At 36.4% G+C, this 15,394-nt stretch overlaps 1 protein-coding gene across 1 annotated transcript; it reads right to left on the minus strand.

Annotated features, from left to right (window-relative positions):
• Positions 1 to 10,583: 10,583 nt before the first annotated feature.
• Positions 10,584 to 11,243, minus strand: LOC141629350 (uncharacterized). The gene has a single exon (XM_074442368.1). It carries the CDS (start codon positions 11,241 to 11,243, stop codon positions 10,584 to 10,586), a length of 660 nt encoding a protein of 219 aa, XP_074298469.1.
• Between the last annotated feature and the right edge of the window lie 4,151 nt (positions 11,244 to 15,394).

A 15,394-nucleotide genomic window follows, 5' to 3' on the forward strand; every position in this document is an offset into this window, starting at 1 on the left:
ATACCCATCTAAGTGACAATCCAACATCCCATGTTATAATAGATATGCATAATGTCTAATTGCATCCAGAATTAAAAACCTATTTACACGTTATTTTCAATGAGTAAGAAGTCATACAATTCATGAAGGATGATTGCTCCCGCTAAACTTCATGTCTAAACATGACAGTCACTTGCTCCCACTCAAGTCCATGTATCCACATGTTTCTCCATGGAAACATTACACGATTGGAATGTTCATTGCTTCTCTAAGTATTAATTAAAACCATATATGTCATTCACATATCACTTGCAAAATACTCATTTGTAAAGTGATCTTAATACTTTACTTATTTCATAATGAGGTATAGCAATGATTTGAATCCTTAGCTTAGTTAACAACTAACTTAGTTTTGTAGACATCGACATGCCACTCTAGGTAACTCTTAATCATAAACTTCTATTTACTTTGGAGTGGTCTCAACAATCCTAAATAAATCCATTTACTTGCATAGATACCATTTTAGTTTCATAAGGCTCTTAAGTAAAATGTCGAATTTTAAAATCTTTAGGTCTAATTACTTCATAGATCATAATCTAAATTTCAAAAGAACGCTTTCTTTTGGTGTCCTCACGTAGTTTCCTCAAGAACGTCTTCTTTTTGGTGTTCTTACGTAGTACTCTCAAGAACATCTTCTTTTTGTCTCTTCACATAGTTTACGTAGTTCCCTTAAGAACATCTTCTTTTGGTGTCCTCACGTAGTATCCTCAAGAACATCTTCTTTTGGTCTCCTCATATTGTTTCCACCTTCTCAAGGCTTGTGGCTAAATTTACTCCCACTCTATCTTTAGAAAAATACCCTTTTTCTCGAAAGATAGCATTTGAGCCACAATTAATGATTATTAAGGAGAAAATATAGCATATCTATTTAATAGTGATTTAATCGAGACATATTAAAAGGATAATATAGACTAGATGATTTAAGTTAGATAGGTGTATCAAATGAGGTTGGTAATGTTCCCTTATATGAGTTCAACAACTCAATCTTAACTTCATATTTGATCTTACATAAGTAAGTTGTGACATTTTGGTCACTTTGACATAAGGAGAATTGAATTCATAGCTTATGGACATATAATAACACGATCATTATAATTGTCTATATAAGCAATTTAAGTCGATAATCTTATGTTTCTAGATGCAAGTAATGTATGATGATAAATTTTAAAACAACTAATACGATAAAGTAAGTGACTTGGGTTGCAAACCAAGTCACCAAAATCCAAAATACAACCATTGTTTTAAGGAAATAACAAATTTCCAAGTCGAACGAGGAAATTGAAATTAGTTCTAAAATTCCAAAATATAACACAAAATAAAGACAAAATAAAGCCAAGCTTCCATCGATCTAGCACCATGGGCGGCTACATCTAGCTTCCCTCAAGATCTTCGAGGCTTGCTTTTCTTTGCACTTGTCCTTGCTAGGATGCCCTAATTACAATAAAAAGGGAATTATCACAACTTGTATCAAAATAGCAAAGTTGAGATCGAAACATAAAAAGATAGGGATAGTTATTTACCTACTGGAATAACTTTTCCAGCTTTGATGTCGCCTAGGTACTTAGGACAATTCCTCTTCCAATGCCCAATGCCATTACAATAGTGGCATTTGTCCCCAGACGGGGCACACTTCTTGGGCTTAGAGGAGCTAGCTTCAAAAGCCTTTCCCTTGTTCTTAAAGGGGGTTTGCTTCTTACCCTTGTTGCCACCTTTCTTGAAATTTCCCTTGCTGTTTTGATTAATGTTGAGCACATCCTTGGTGGTGCTAGCATTTAGCCCCATATCCCTCTTGGCTTTCACAAGCATTTTATGCAATTCATCGTGGGAAACTTTCAAGTTTTGCATATTAAAATTCACCCGCAATTGAACGTATGCTTTAACCTTGTTTAAGGAATGAAAAATTTGATCAATGATGAGTTCTTTGGGAATCTCTACCTTTTGCATTTTTAAGGTCTCAACATTCTCCATCAACTTGAGCACATGAGGGCTAACTTTTTGGCCCTCCTTAATGTCGAGATCGAAAAATGCGGATGCCGCTTCATATTGAATGATCCTCGGAGCTTGTGAAAACATGGTCACAAGTTTCGTATAGATCTCATAGGCGGTGCTAATCTTTATAGCACTCCTTTGGAGTTCGGAATCCATTGAAAAGATCCACACATTTTTTATCGTGGCCGACTCCTTTTCGTAAGTTTTATAGGCTTGCCTAGCGGCGGGAGTAGACCTAGCGGTTTGTGCGGCGGGAGAGGCCTCGGTGAGGTAACGAATCTTATAGTCACCCTCCGCAGCCAAGAGAAGTTGGGCATCCCAATCGGCAAAGTTTGACCCATTCTTTTCTAGTTTACAACGATCCATGAAGGATCGGAGCCATGAAACATTGGTAAGAGTGTTCGAGCTAGTGGATGCGTTTGAATTTGGAGTTGTCATTGCAATTGAGAAAACAAATTTGACTACAAAATAAAAAATGAAGGAATTAATAAACATCTATTGTTTTAATAATACTTGTTAACATTTTAAACAAGTTTTAAGCATTTATATAGTGACCTCTACCCAACTATTATAAATGATTCCGAGATCCAAATTCATATTAACTCGGGCACGGTGAGCCGATTCATCCCTTATAAATATAACTTTGTTGATTAACTCTTTAATCGATTCTACTTTTAGAACTCTCGGTCGATAAAATTACTCTAATAGTTATCTTTAGCCCGGAACACATACGACTACGATCACGAATACTTCCGTTGAGCTCAATCCAAATTTCGATGTAATAACATTTTACTACCCACTTACCCAACGTAACAAGGTTTGTATTATGGTGAAGCCGGATTAACTCCCTTATGAAATTGGGATTCATGGTTTCTACTATTTGGTAAGGTTAATTCTCAATTATTATTTAGTGAGAGGTCTTGTCAATTTATTATCTATCTCGTTTTAAGTAAACTAAAGCGGTGAACTACGATAATTATAATTAACACGGTCGATGACTCGATAAAATGATATGCATGTGTAGTTATGGCGATTTGGCTATGCATGCAAACATATAAAACAAATGCAAAGCATAAAGATAAAATCCTAGTATGGCCTTCCTAAAAAAGTAAATCAAATAAACTATTTACAAATTCGGAAACCAACTCCTTTGGTCCCTTGAACTTCATATGGCACGCACTCCAAAGCAACATCGTCTTTGACGGACCGCCTTCTCGAATGGCACCGTCTTCAAGGAACTTCGAAATAAATAAATTACATAGCTTTTCTACTTTATACAATATAAAATAAAAATAAACTAAATAAAATAAAAGTGATACGAGATCACATTAATTACAACCGAATCGATATCCCCATTCATTTCGGGAAATACCAATTAAAACTTAGACCATACTAAGTAAAAAATTACATAATTTAAAAATTATATAAAATAAAATATGACAATCATACTAAAATGCGGCATTAATATATGTATGAAACATGCCATGTGAAATGCCAAATCGCCTTATTTAAGCTAATATCGTATATTGTTCCGGTTTTATGGATTAGTGTGACATTTAACCTTTTAAAATGACACAATATTACATAAATCAAATCTATGTCCAAGTTAATTACCCTCACCTTCTTAGGACTCAAAATTTAGTATTCACTAAACATTTGACAATAATTCAACTTGATATTATACAATTGCTCTTTAATCACTATTATTCAAAATAATAAGGAAATAATTCTCAAAAAGTCATAAAATTTCGAAAAATCTAAATCATATTTTTGTATATTCTGGAAAATTCTCAACATCCCAAAATTTTTTAAAAAATTTGCCTTTAAGTTTATCTTAGCTTATGTCAAAAATAAATTGCATAAATCATAATTTTAACCCATTAATTCCAAATTAATTATAAAAATATGCAATAAATCAAAATTAAAATTTTGAAAATTTTTAACAAGTTTATAGAACCTGGAAATGGCAAAAGTTTAAGCTCAAAAATCGAATTTACACTTATGACTATTAAAGTTGGTATTCATCAATTTATATCCCATAAAAATTAATAACTATCCAAATTAAACGAAATTTGACATGCAACTTTAGATCTGATGTTCATATCGCATATACAACAAAAATTTCAAGCCATAAAATTTAATTTAGCTTTTTTTTGGCTAAAATAGTCACTATTTATTCGATTTTTACATCTAAAAATCATAAATTATGCAAAATTAAATCATTTGATCTAAAAATTTACGTACAGTGTGTAAATATTGCATGTGACAATATACTAAATTTTCGTGGGCAGGAACAAAGTCTAACCATTTTTAACATAAATACCTCTATTTAATCGACTTTTAACTTGTAAAAATCATAAATCATGCTATATAAAACCATTTAATATGAAAACTTACATACATCTTGTAAAATATGCATGTGAGGTCGTGTAAGAAATTCAAGGTCAGAATCATAGTCTTACTATTTATAGCATTTTAATTGTCATTTTACTAAATAAAATGTAATAAAAATACTAATAAATACTTCCTTTGGCTTTTAATTTTCTTCCCGTTTCTCGAATATATGTGAGGAGTATTATAATGAAATGAGAAGAAAACAACAAGCCGGAGGGAGTATATTAGAGAGCAATAAAATACCATAAATCATCAAAATGACCTAAAAACAATTTAGGACGAGAATGTTCATCATGCAAAATTTTCGTGGTATTTATCTTCATAAATCCTAAATAACAAGTTTTATTTGTTAACTAATTAACTCGGAAAAACAAACCCGATTTTGCATTCAACAACCGTGTTGCTCTGATACTAATTGTTGGGATTCATTAATCTCATTTGTTTGCATATTTAATATGTGAATAATTAGTTTAGTCATAAAATTAAATCAAGATCTTATGCATGCAAAACAATTATAAGAGTAAAGAAAAATGGTTCCTTACATTTGATGTTTCGGCAATATGAGCACTAGTAAGGTCACCTACCTTGCCTAGTTGTTAAGCTTTCCTTATGGATGAACAAGATTCAATAGTAAAATCTCTCCCCAAGGATTTGTACCAAGGAAATACTCTTTAATAGAAATATTAATTTGGTTACTAGAAATCAATATATGTGTCCTTAAAATTACTAATATTATGTGTATACTACTTCTAGTATGGATAGAATAATATTAGAGACTTTGTGAGTTTATGAATTTTTGTTCAACAACAAAACTAGTGAGATTAGTTGTTATCAAGTGAATGATTTTCTTATAAGAATAAATTGTAAATTTTAAGAAGAGAAAACTTTCTCTTTTCTTCTAGGGTGGTCGGGTAGCTAGGAGGGGGAAGAGTGCCCAATAACTTTTGTTGTTGCTCTTCACAAGAGCAATAGGTATGCAACCCTATGATTAGTAGCTAATCATGGTGCCTCCCACTAATTAAAACAACAAAACATAATTAAGCCCCATAAACCCTTTTACACGGCTCACAAGGATAAAATGGCTCCATTTTAACTTTGTCAATTTGTTAACTTGTATTGTGTGACAAATTGTACATGTTACTAGACATGTCATTTAAATAATGCATTTTTAACAAATTAAAAATCATTATATAAATGAAATAAATCACATATAAAATTAACTAGTAATTTACAATTACCATTACTTAAAATGGGTCATATAATTATAAATCACAACTACTTGTATTTATAATAAATAATTCAATTCTTATTTCAATTTTTTCATAAACAATAACTAACCTAAGTAATACAACAATTTAATTACTTAGTACGAATCTTATTTAATCGAATTACAATAAGATACGTAATATTTCTCACAAAATCATTTGTTCAATTTTTAAGGAATTAATTAACTTGTATCGTCATACAATTAATTACTTAGTCAATTAAGAATGTTTCCCTAGAGGTATGACCTTAAGGGATCAACTGATCACCACCGTCATACGACAGTAATGTCAAACTCTAGTCAGCCAATCATTACCGATTAATGTGGATCAGTTGACAATAAACTATTACAATCCCTTGTGTATTCTTAATATGAGATTTAAACATGTGATCGCATTATTGTCGAGGACACATATTCCAACACTTTCAACACAATATTCAAGTACATCAATCAAGTAACAAGCTTTTCTTTTCAAAGGCTCCTTTCATGGCCATACTCAAAGAGAATTCCATTTTATCATCTCTCACTTGAAGAGACAATTTACCATATTTGACATCTATCAAAGCACCCCCCGTAGCAAGGCAAGGGCAAGCTAAGATTATCGTAATGTTGGTATCTTTAGAGATGTCCATGACATAGAAATCAAATTGTATGACAAGTTTCCCAACATTAAGTGGCACATCATCCACAAGACCTATAGGATATCTAACCGGTCTATTCGCTAATTACAAGGAGACCCTAGTTGGGGAAAGCTCAAGATCATCCAACTTCTTAAAAATTTTAAGAGGCATGAGGCTAATACTAGCCCCCAAATCACATAAGCCTCCTTCAATTTGAACAGTCCCAATTGCACATGGAATTGAGAAACTCCCGGGGTCTTCAAATGTTGGTGGTAACTTGTTCTAACACTACATCCCTTAGAAAGTTTTACCGTAGTAGAAGGATCTAAACCCTTCTTAATAGAAATGAGTTCCTTCATAAACTTCTCATAAGTTAGGATCTCCTTAATAGCATCAATCAAAGAGATAGTGATATGCCTCCCCTTCATTAATTCCAAGAACTCCCAATAATTCTGTTCAAGTTTTTCCTTTGCCAACCTTTGAGGAAAAGGAATGGGTTGCAGATATGGTCTTACCACTTGTTATTTGGGCTCTTCAACCACTTTTTATTGTTCATCAACTACTTGATTCCCACACACCATTCACTTGTTCCATGCAATTCACATCACCGAGCACCAAGGGACATTTATTTGGTGAATGCCCATGATCACCACATAGCTCACAATAGACCATTTCTTGCTTTGATGAGGAATTGTTGGTAGATTTTAGCAAGGCGACTTGTTTCTTAAGTTCATAAACCATCCCCTTAACCTCCAAGTTGTTCATCGACTCGGCACTTGCCTTACCCTTTCTTTTATGGCGATCGTTACTCAAATGGAATGTTCTTGATGCCATTTCCTCAATGAGTTCACTAGCCTTCTTGTTATCAATCATATCAAGAGCTCCTTTCCCCAAACCGGAATCTAGGTTCATCTTTAAGTCATTAGTCAATCCTTCATAGAAATTGTTAATGAGTTCATCTTCCCCAATTCCATGGTGTGGACATAACCTTTGAAGGGCTTTGTATATTTTTCATGCTTCATAAAGGGTATCATCTTCTAGTTGGGTAAACCCTTGAAGCTCAGTCTTGATCCTAGCGATAAGTTGTGGTGGAAAATATTTGTTTAAGAATGTCGTTGACACGACATCCCAAGTCTTGAGCGAGTTGGGGGGCGCAACTTTTTAACCATTGCTTGGCATTCCCCCTCAAGGAGTGAGGAAACAACCTAAGACGAATTACATCTTCCAAAAACCCATTTACTTTATACATGTCACAATCATCCAAGAAATCATTGATGTGTTCATTTGGATTTTCGGAAGGTCCCCCTCCAAATTGGTTTCCTTAGACTAATTCCAACAATGTAGCCTTCAATTCAAAGTTATTGGCTAAGATTGGTGGCTTAACAATGCTTGGGTTAACCACCATTTTAGGACCTAGAAAGTCTCTCATGGGAACCAGATCTCCTATTGTGGCTTCCTCAAGTATACTGAAGGGATTCTCAAAAGTTTCTTGTTGTATGAGTACCTCTTATATCAAATCTTCCTCTACCCTAGAATTTTCAATCTCTTTTCTTTTTAATGCATTTAACCTTCTTGTTGTTGCTTCAATCTCGTCATCAATCTCAATAGATTTACCTCTACAGGATAGTCTACTCATGCAAGTTGGCATACACACTCATGTAAACAGTTAAAAAAAACAAATGGCACACCGAGGTGTGCAAAATAGGACAATAATCTAGTTTAGACACTACTAAAATGCTCTAATATGCAATGGCTCCCCGACAACGGCGCCAAAAACTTGGTGAGTTCTGAAATTACTACAAGTGCACGATGTTGTTGTAGCACTTATTGTTCGATTCACGGGAAGCTAATGTGCAATTCTATTTTTTCGTGAGAATAGCCTCCACCCACTTACTCACACAATCTACCGCTACCAAAATATACTCATATCCAAAAGAGGATGGGTGTGGGTCTTGATAGTCAATTCCCCAAACATCGAAGATTTCTACTTCAAGAACATAATTCATAGGCATTTCTTTCCTTTTAGAGATCATTCCCATTCTTTGGCTTCTATCACACCCTTTCCCATAAAGAGCAACATCATGGGACAAGAAGGGTAAAAAGAAACCGCATTGCAACACTTTAGCGGCGGTTTTCTTAGCACTAGCATGCCGTCCATAAGGCATATTATAGAAATAGGACATTATAGAATTCATTTCTTCATTGGAAACACAACTCCTTATGATTCTATCCCCACACGACTTATAAAGACAAGGTTCCTCCCAAAAGTATTTTTTGATGTCATGGAAGAACCGTTTCTTCTTGTGAGAGTCATAGTCATGGGGGATGATTCTATACACCAAATAGTTCACATTATCCGCATAACAAGGAGTTTCCACAATTGCAAGAGAATACAATTGGTCATCGGTGAAGGAATTATCTATTGGAGACGCATCACCCAAATTCTCATTCTCTAACCTTGATAAATGGTCAGCTACTAAATTCTCTGAGCCCTTTTTATCCTTGATTTCAATGTCGAATTCTTGCAAAAAAATAATCCACCTAATTAGCATTGGTCTTGTATCCTTCTTCAATAAGAGATGTTTGAGAGCGGCATGGTCCGTGTGCACAATTACCTTGGAACCCACTAAATATAAACGAAACTTGTTCATTGCAAAGACAACCGCTAGAAGCTCTTTCCCGGTTGTAGTATAGTTAGCTTGTGCTTCATCCAATGTCTTGCTAGCATAATATATGGTATAGAGTTTGCCATCCTTTGTTTGTCCAAGCACTATCCCTACCGCTACATAACTAGCATCACACATCAACTCAAAAGGCTCCTCCAAAATTAGAGGTTGCATAATTGGAGCGGTGATGAGAGCTTCTTTTAACCAATTAAAAGCATTCAAACACTGATTTGTGAATATAGATGGCACATCCTTTCCAAGGAAAATGGATAGAGGATGGGCAATTAAGGAGAATTCCTTGATGAATCGCCGGTAAAAACCGGCATGCCCTAAAAAGCTTCTAATTCCCTTGACACATGTGGGAGGTGGAAAGGTTTTAATGACCTCAATTTTTTCTTGATCAACTTTCAAGCCTTTACTTGACACTACATGACCCAAAACAACCCCGGATGTCACCATGATGTGCCGCTTCTACCAATTTAAGACTAAGCCGGTTTCTTGACACCTCTTTAAGACGTTGTTCAATAGCTAAATATCCCTAAAATGAGGTGCCTACGACTAAAAAATCATCCATGAACACCCCCATTATGTCCTCAACATATTCAGAGAAAATAGCTAGCATACATCTTTGGATTGTCGTCGGCGCATTCCATAGCCCAAAGGGCATGCACCTATAGGCAAAGGTGCCAAAAGGACATGTGAATTTAGTTTTTCTTGGTCATTAGAGTGAATTGGTATTTGGAAAAATCCCAAAAACCCGTACAAGTAACAAAAGTGAGAATGTTGACAAGACACTCTAACATTTGGTCAAGAAAAGGGAGGGGGAAGTGGTCTTTGCTAGTCACCTTATTAAGGCGCATATATTCTATACAGATCCTCCATCTGGTGGTGATTCAGGTTGGGATCAGTTCAAATTTGTCATTGGTCATCATCGTGACTCCTTCCTTCTTTGGGACTACTTGTATCAGGCTTATCCATGAACTATTCGAAATGGGGTATATGATACATCATTAAGTTTAAGCACCTCCTTCCTAACAACTTCCTTCATAGTTGGGTTTAATCTACGTTGTGGCTCAATAGATGATGCACTACCATCTTCCAAATTAATACAACGGGTATAAAATAAAGGACTAGTTCCCTTAATATCTTCAATCGAGCAGCCAATGACTTCCCTATATTTTTTCACAACCTAAGCGATTTTGCAAGCTCGGAGTCATTAAGTGCACTATTTATGCCGATAATAGGGTATGTATCATTAGGTCCTATAAAGGCATGTTTCAAGGTAGAAGGGAGAAGTTTCAACTCCACTTGAGGAGGCATAGTACTCTCCTCCTTTTTACCCTCTAGCTTCAAGCTCTCCGATTTCTTCTTTGGATCCTCTATGATAGCGGATTCCAAAGCCATAGCATATTCCTTGTGTTCCTTCCAATCGTTCACTATACTTTCAAGAAAACCTTGTAGAGAAGCATCATCTTCTTCTTGCTTTTTTTCCACACAATATTCAAGTACATCAACCATGTAACAAGCTTTTCTTTCAAATGGCACCTTTCATGGCCTTAGTCAAAGAGAATTCCATTTTATCATCTCCCACTTGAAGAGACAATTTACCATTTAGACATCTATCAAAGCACCCCCCGTAGCAAGGCAAGGGCAACCTAAGATTATCGTAATGTTGATATCTTTGGGGATGTCCATGACATAGAAATCACATTGTATGACAAGTTTCCCAACATTAAGTGGCACATCATCCATAAGACCTATAGGATATCTAACCAGTCTATTCGCTAATTGCAAGGAGACCCTAGTTGTAGAAAGCTCAACATCTTCCAACTTCTTGAAAATTTTAAGAGGCATGAGGCTAATACTAGCCCCCAAATCACATAAGCCTCCTTTAATTTGAACAGTCCCAATTGCACATGGAATTGAGAAACTCCTGGGGTCTTCAAATGTTTGTGGTACCTTGTTCGAGAGACTAACACTACATTCCTTATAAAGTTTTAGCGTATTAGAAGAATCTAAACTCTTCTTAATAGAAATGAGTTCCTTCATAAACTTCCCATAAGTTGGGATCTCCTTAATAACATCAATCAAAGGGATAGTGATATGCCTCCCCTTCATTATTTCCAAGAACTCCCAATAATTTTGTTCAAGTTTTTCCTTTGCCCATCTTTGAGGAAAAGGAATGGGTTGCACATATGGTCTTACCACTTGTTGGTTGGGCTCTTCAACCACTTTTGATGGTTCATCAACTACTTGATTCCCACACACCATTCACTTGTTCCATGCAATTCACATCGCCCACCATCAAGGGACATTTATTTGGTGAATGCCCATGATCACCACATAGCTCACAATAGACCATTTCTTTGTTTGATGAAGAATTGTTGGTAGAGTTTAGCAAGGCCACTTGTTTCTTAAGTTCATCAACCATCCCTTAACCTCCAAGTTATTCACCGACTCGGCACTTGCCTTACCCTTTCTCTTATGGCGATCGTTACTCAAATGGAATGTTCTTGATGCCATTTCTTCAATGAGTTCCCTAGCCTTCTTGTGATCAATCATATCAAGAGCTCCTATCCCCGAACCGGAATCTAGGTTTATCTTTAAGTCATTAGTCAACCCTTCATAGAAATTATTGATGAGTTCATCTTCCCCAATTCCATGGGGTGGACATAACCTTTGAAGGTCTTTGTATCTTTTTCATCCTTCATAAAGGGTATCATCTTCTAGTTGAGTAAACCCTTGAAGCTCACTCTTCATCCTAGCGATACGTTGTGGTGGAAAATATTTGTTTAAGAATGCCGCTGACACGTCATCCTAGGTCTTGAGAGACTCGGGGCGCAACTTTTTAACAATTCCTTGGCATTCCCCAAGGAGTGAGGAAACAACTTAAGATGAATTACATCTTCCGAAACCCCATTTGCTTTATACATGTCACAATTATCCAAGAAATAATTGATGTATTCATTTGGATTTTCGGAAGGTCCCCTTCCAAATTGGTTTCCTTAGACAAATTCCAACAATGTAGCCTTCAATTCAAGGTTATTGGCTAAGATGGGTGGCTTAACAATGCTTGGTTTAACCACCGTTTTGAGGACCTAGAAAGTCTCTCATGGGAACCGGATCTCCTATTGTGGCTTCCTCAAGTATACTGAAGGGATTCTCAAAAGTTTCTTGTTGTATGAGTACCTCTTCTATCAAATCTTCCTCTACCCTAGAATTTTGAATCTCTCTTCTTCTTAATGCATTTAAGCTTCTTGTTGTTTCTTCAATCTCGTGATCAATCTCAATAGATTTACCTCTACTGGATCGTCTACTCATGCAAGTTGGCCTACACACTCATTTAAAGAGTTAAAAATACAAACGGCACACCGAGGTGTGCAAAATAGGAAAATAATCTAGTTTAGACACTACTAAAATGCTCTAATATGCAATGGCTCCCCGACAACGGCGCCAAAAACTTGGTGAGTTCTGAAATTACTGCAAGTGCATGGTGTTGTTGTAGCACTTATGGTTCGATTCACGGGAAGCTAGTGTGCAATTCTATTTTTTTCTAGTTATTGTATTTAGCTAAGTCGACAAGAAATGGTTTAGGTTTTTATCTAACGAACTAAACTAATTAATATGGAATGCAAATTACCTAAATGTAAGTAATTAAAATAAGGTTTTGATTCAATAAGTTAAAAGCCTAGGAACCGAACAAGCCTTCAACAACGGATTATGTAGGAAATTAGTCACTCGACAAGCATTGGGTTCATTGGGTAAAAAGTAGACAATGCTAACAAAACTACCATGCAACTCTCCCGAGTGTAGGTGGCCTCTTGAGTCGACTAGGGTCCCACTCTCATGGATAACCCAAAATCGAACACATGGAATCAAGATCAACAATAGGTCCCGACTAAGTCCTTCACTACTTCCATGGATGGAATTTCTTAGACAATTGGTGGACGTTTCCTAAGACGGGTCTCACTTCCGTGAATAACCCGCCTAGAGCCAATACCCAAATCCACCCATGTCCACTACTGTAGGCCTAACTCCCATTGATAGCCAAAGTAGCCCAAATTCGACACAACTTCCATTGATAGCCTCATAAGGTTGGACATGGTCAATCAAGGGGTCAATGCTAATTACCCATCCAAAATCAATTCCCCATTACTCCGCTACTTGTCAAAGACAACTAATCACCTAAATTAACCATTTATTACATAACACCCCCACTTACCAAGGAGTCTTAACAAGACCTTACCTAATAAATAAGGGCGTTACCATCTTGATTGCCCGAGGTAAGTATATCAAATAGACCATGAAAGAACAATTAATAAACTCTTTAACACTTACAACGAGAATAAAAGAAGAACAACTTGACTACGACAACATAAGAAAATACAACTGGTGAAACTACTATCGTCCAACGACTGACTCTATGTCTTGAGACCTCTCCAACCCAGTAACTACATCGAGACATCAACCATAGCAACCTAAAAAGTCTCCCTACTCTCCATTTGCCGGAAATATCAAATGGATCACCACAGCTACAAACAAAAGAAGAAACACAATAAACACACCACACATGTAAGTAACAGGATGTACGAACGGTAAAACAAAGTGCTCCAATGAAACAGTACAACTCATGTCCATCGATTACCGAACCCCACCATACCAAATCCATAGTATCCAATGGTTCCCATCGCAACATGTAACCCACACCGCAGTGGGAGACCGCAGCCTTGCCACCTAAGTCGCGCTCATCGCAACGACCGAACCCGATCATTAATATGCACATCACCCTTGTGACGGGATCCACAAGGGGTGAACATAGGGCTGAAGACCATCTCTAGACAATGGCTCCACAATCCAATACCAATAATACCAAAAACACCATCATCACTATCTCAATACTGTAACTGAAGTAACATAACAAGATACTCAAAATAATGGTTATCACATAACACGATTAAACAAACAACCATAAACTGAAACCGAGAAGCGAAACCCTACCTTTTTGCTACTCCATAGAAATGCATCAATCACATCATGTGTAGCAAGAATCCACATTATACGCTACAATGAACAATCATGCCCTATCACTATGCTGTTTAAGATTGACTAAACGATAATCAAATATCTAGAAACTCACCATGAAGAATAATCAGATGCTGATGATAGTGACGACCCAACTCGATGACTCCATGCATAAGCTATCTCCCTCCCCGGATTAGGGTTCAAGGTTAACTCATGATTGGGTAGAGGTGGGAGAACTAAGAGAGAGGGAGAGATTTAGGTTTAGAAATGATAAAACAACCCGTGGAAATGATTTAAGTTGTAACCTCTGTGTTATATAATAACACGCTGTTAGACGCGTACTCGGTCGAGTATGTACACTGCACTCGGTCCAGTACCAAAGCTACTCGGCCGAGTGACCCTTACTAGGTTGAATATTTAGTCATGAATGTGATATAACTCCCTCTTCCATCTCTACCAAGGGTCTCACATGGTCAATAGATCAGTCAACGGGTCCCTAACAGGGCGGGTATTATAGTCTTCCCCTGAAAAGGAACTTCGTCCTAGAAGTTTGTCCCCTACGCTAACCGCAACGCGACAAGACAACTCGAACGATCACGTAGTACTCAACGCAATCATCATATCATGGCAACATGTATACCACAAAGTCATTATTCCATCACCAAAACAAATATAAAACTAATGTTTGCCAAACAACTGCATTACGAGTTAGTAAACAAAATTTGTAAGATTAATGGCAATTACCAGCTTAAAGAGATTTTTTTATTTCCGTGATGATATCTACCCCTCTTAAAAGGAACTTTGTCCCCAAAGTTCACTCCCAAGTTGTAACAAAGAAAAGCATAAACACGTGAACGCGACAAGTATGCCAAAGCAATCATCACACCTCATTGTCACATATAACTATGCATGAAATTGATCCAATACAACTATGCTTAAAGACTGAATGGAATTAACATGAATTCTAAAACACATGCATGTAAAGGCATATAACAAATCGAGGCATACAAAATAGTATTGCATTGCCACCATGTTTCTATCCAAACTAACTCGCATCCCACATCCGGCTCAACATCCAACCACGTTACTGAATTATTGCAATATTGTCATGCCAACCCCAGACCACCCGTGTCTCAGCCCATATAAATCATACGAAGAAAACAACCTCAAAGCTCAACCAAAATGGTATCTAGATGAATAACGAATTCACGAATATAATTCATGGACGCAAAACCAGAGTACTCGATCGAGTAACAACGAGCACTCGGCCAAGTATTGAGTACTCCGACGAGTAGTCAGTACTCGGTCGAGTACTCCGAAGGCAGGACACCGTTTCCCCCAATTGTCACTGTGAAAACTCTAATTTACCTGCAATATGAATTCTAACAATCAAAAATCAT

Source organism: Silene latifolia, chromosome Y (genome assembly GCF_048544455.1).
Source record: "Silene latifolia isolate original U9 population chromosome Y, ASM4854445v1, whole genome shotgun sequence".
NCBI lineage: Eukaryota > Viridiplantae > Streptophyta > Magnoliopsida > Caryophyllales > Caryophyllaceae > Silene > Silene latifolia.

Coding starts and splice junctions, on each gene's coding strand:
- LOC141629350 (XM_074442368.1), bottom strand. CDS start 11,243: ATGGTGTGTGGGAATCAAGTAGTTGATGAACCATCAAAAGTGGTTGAA.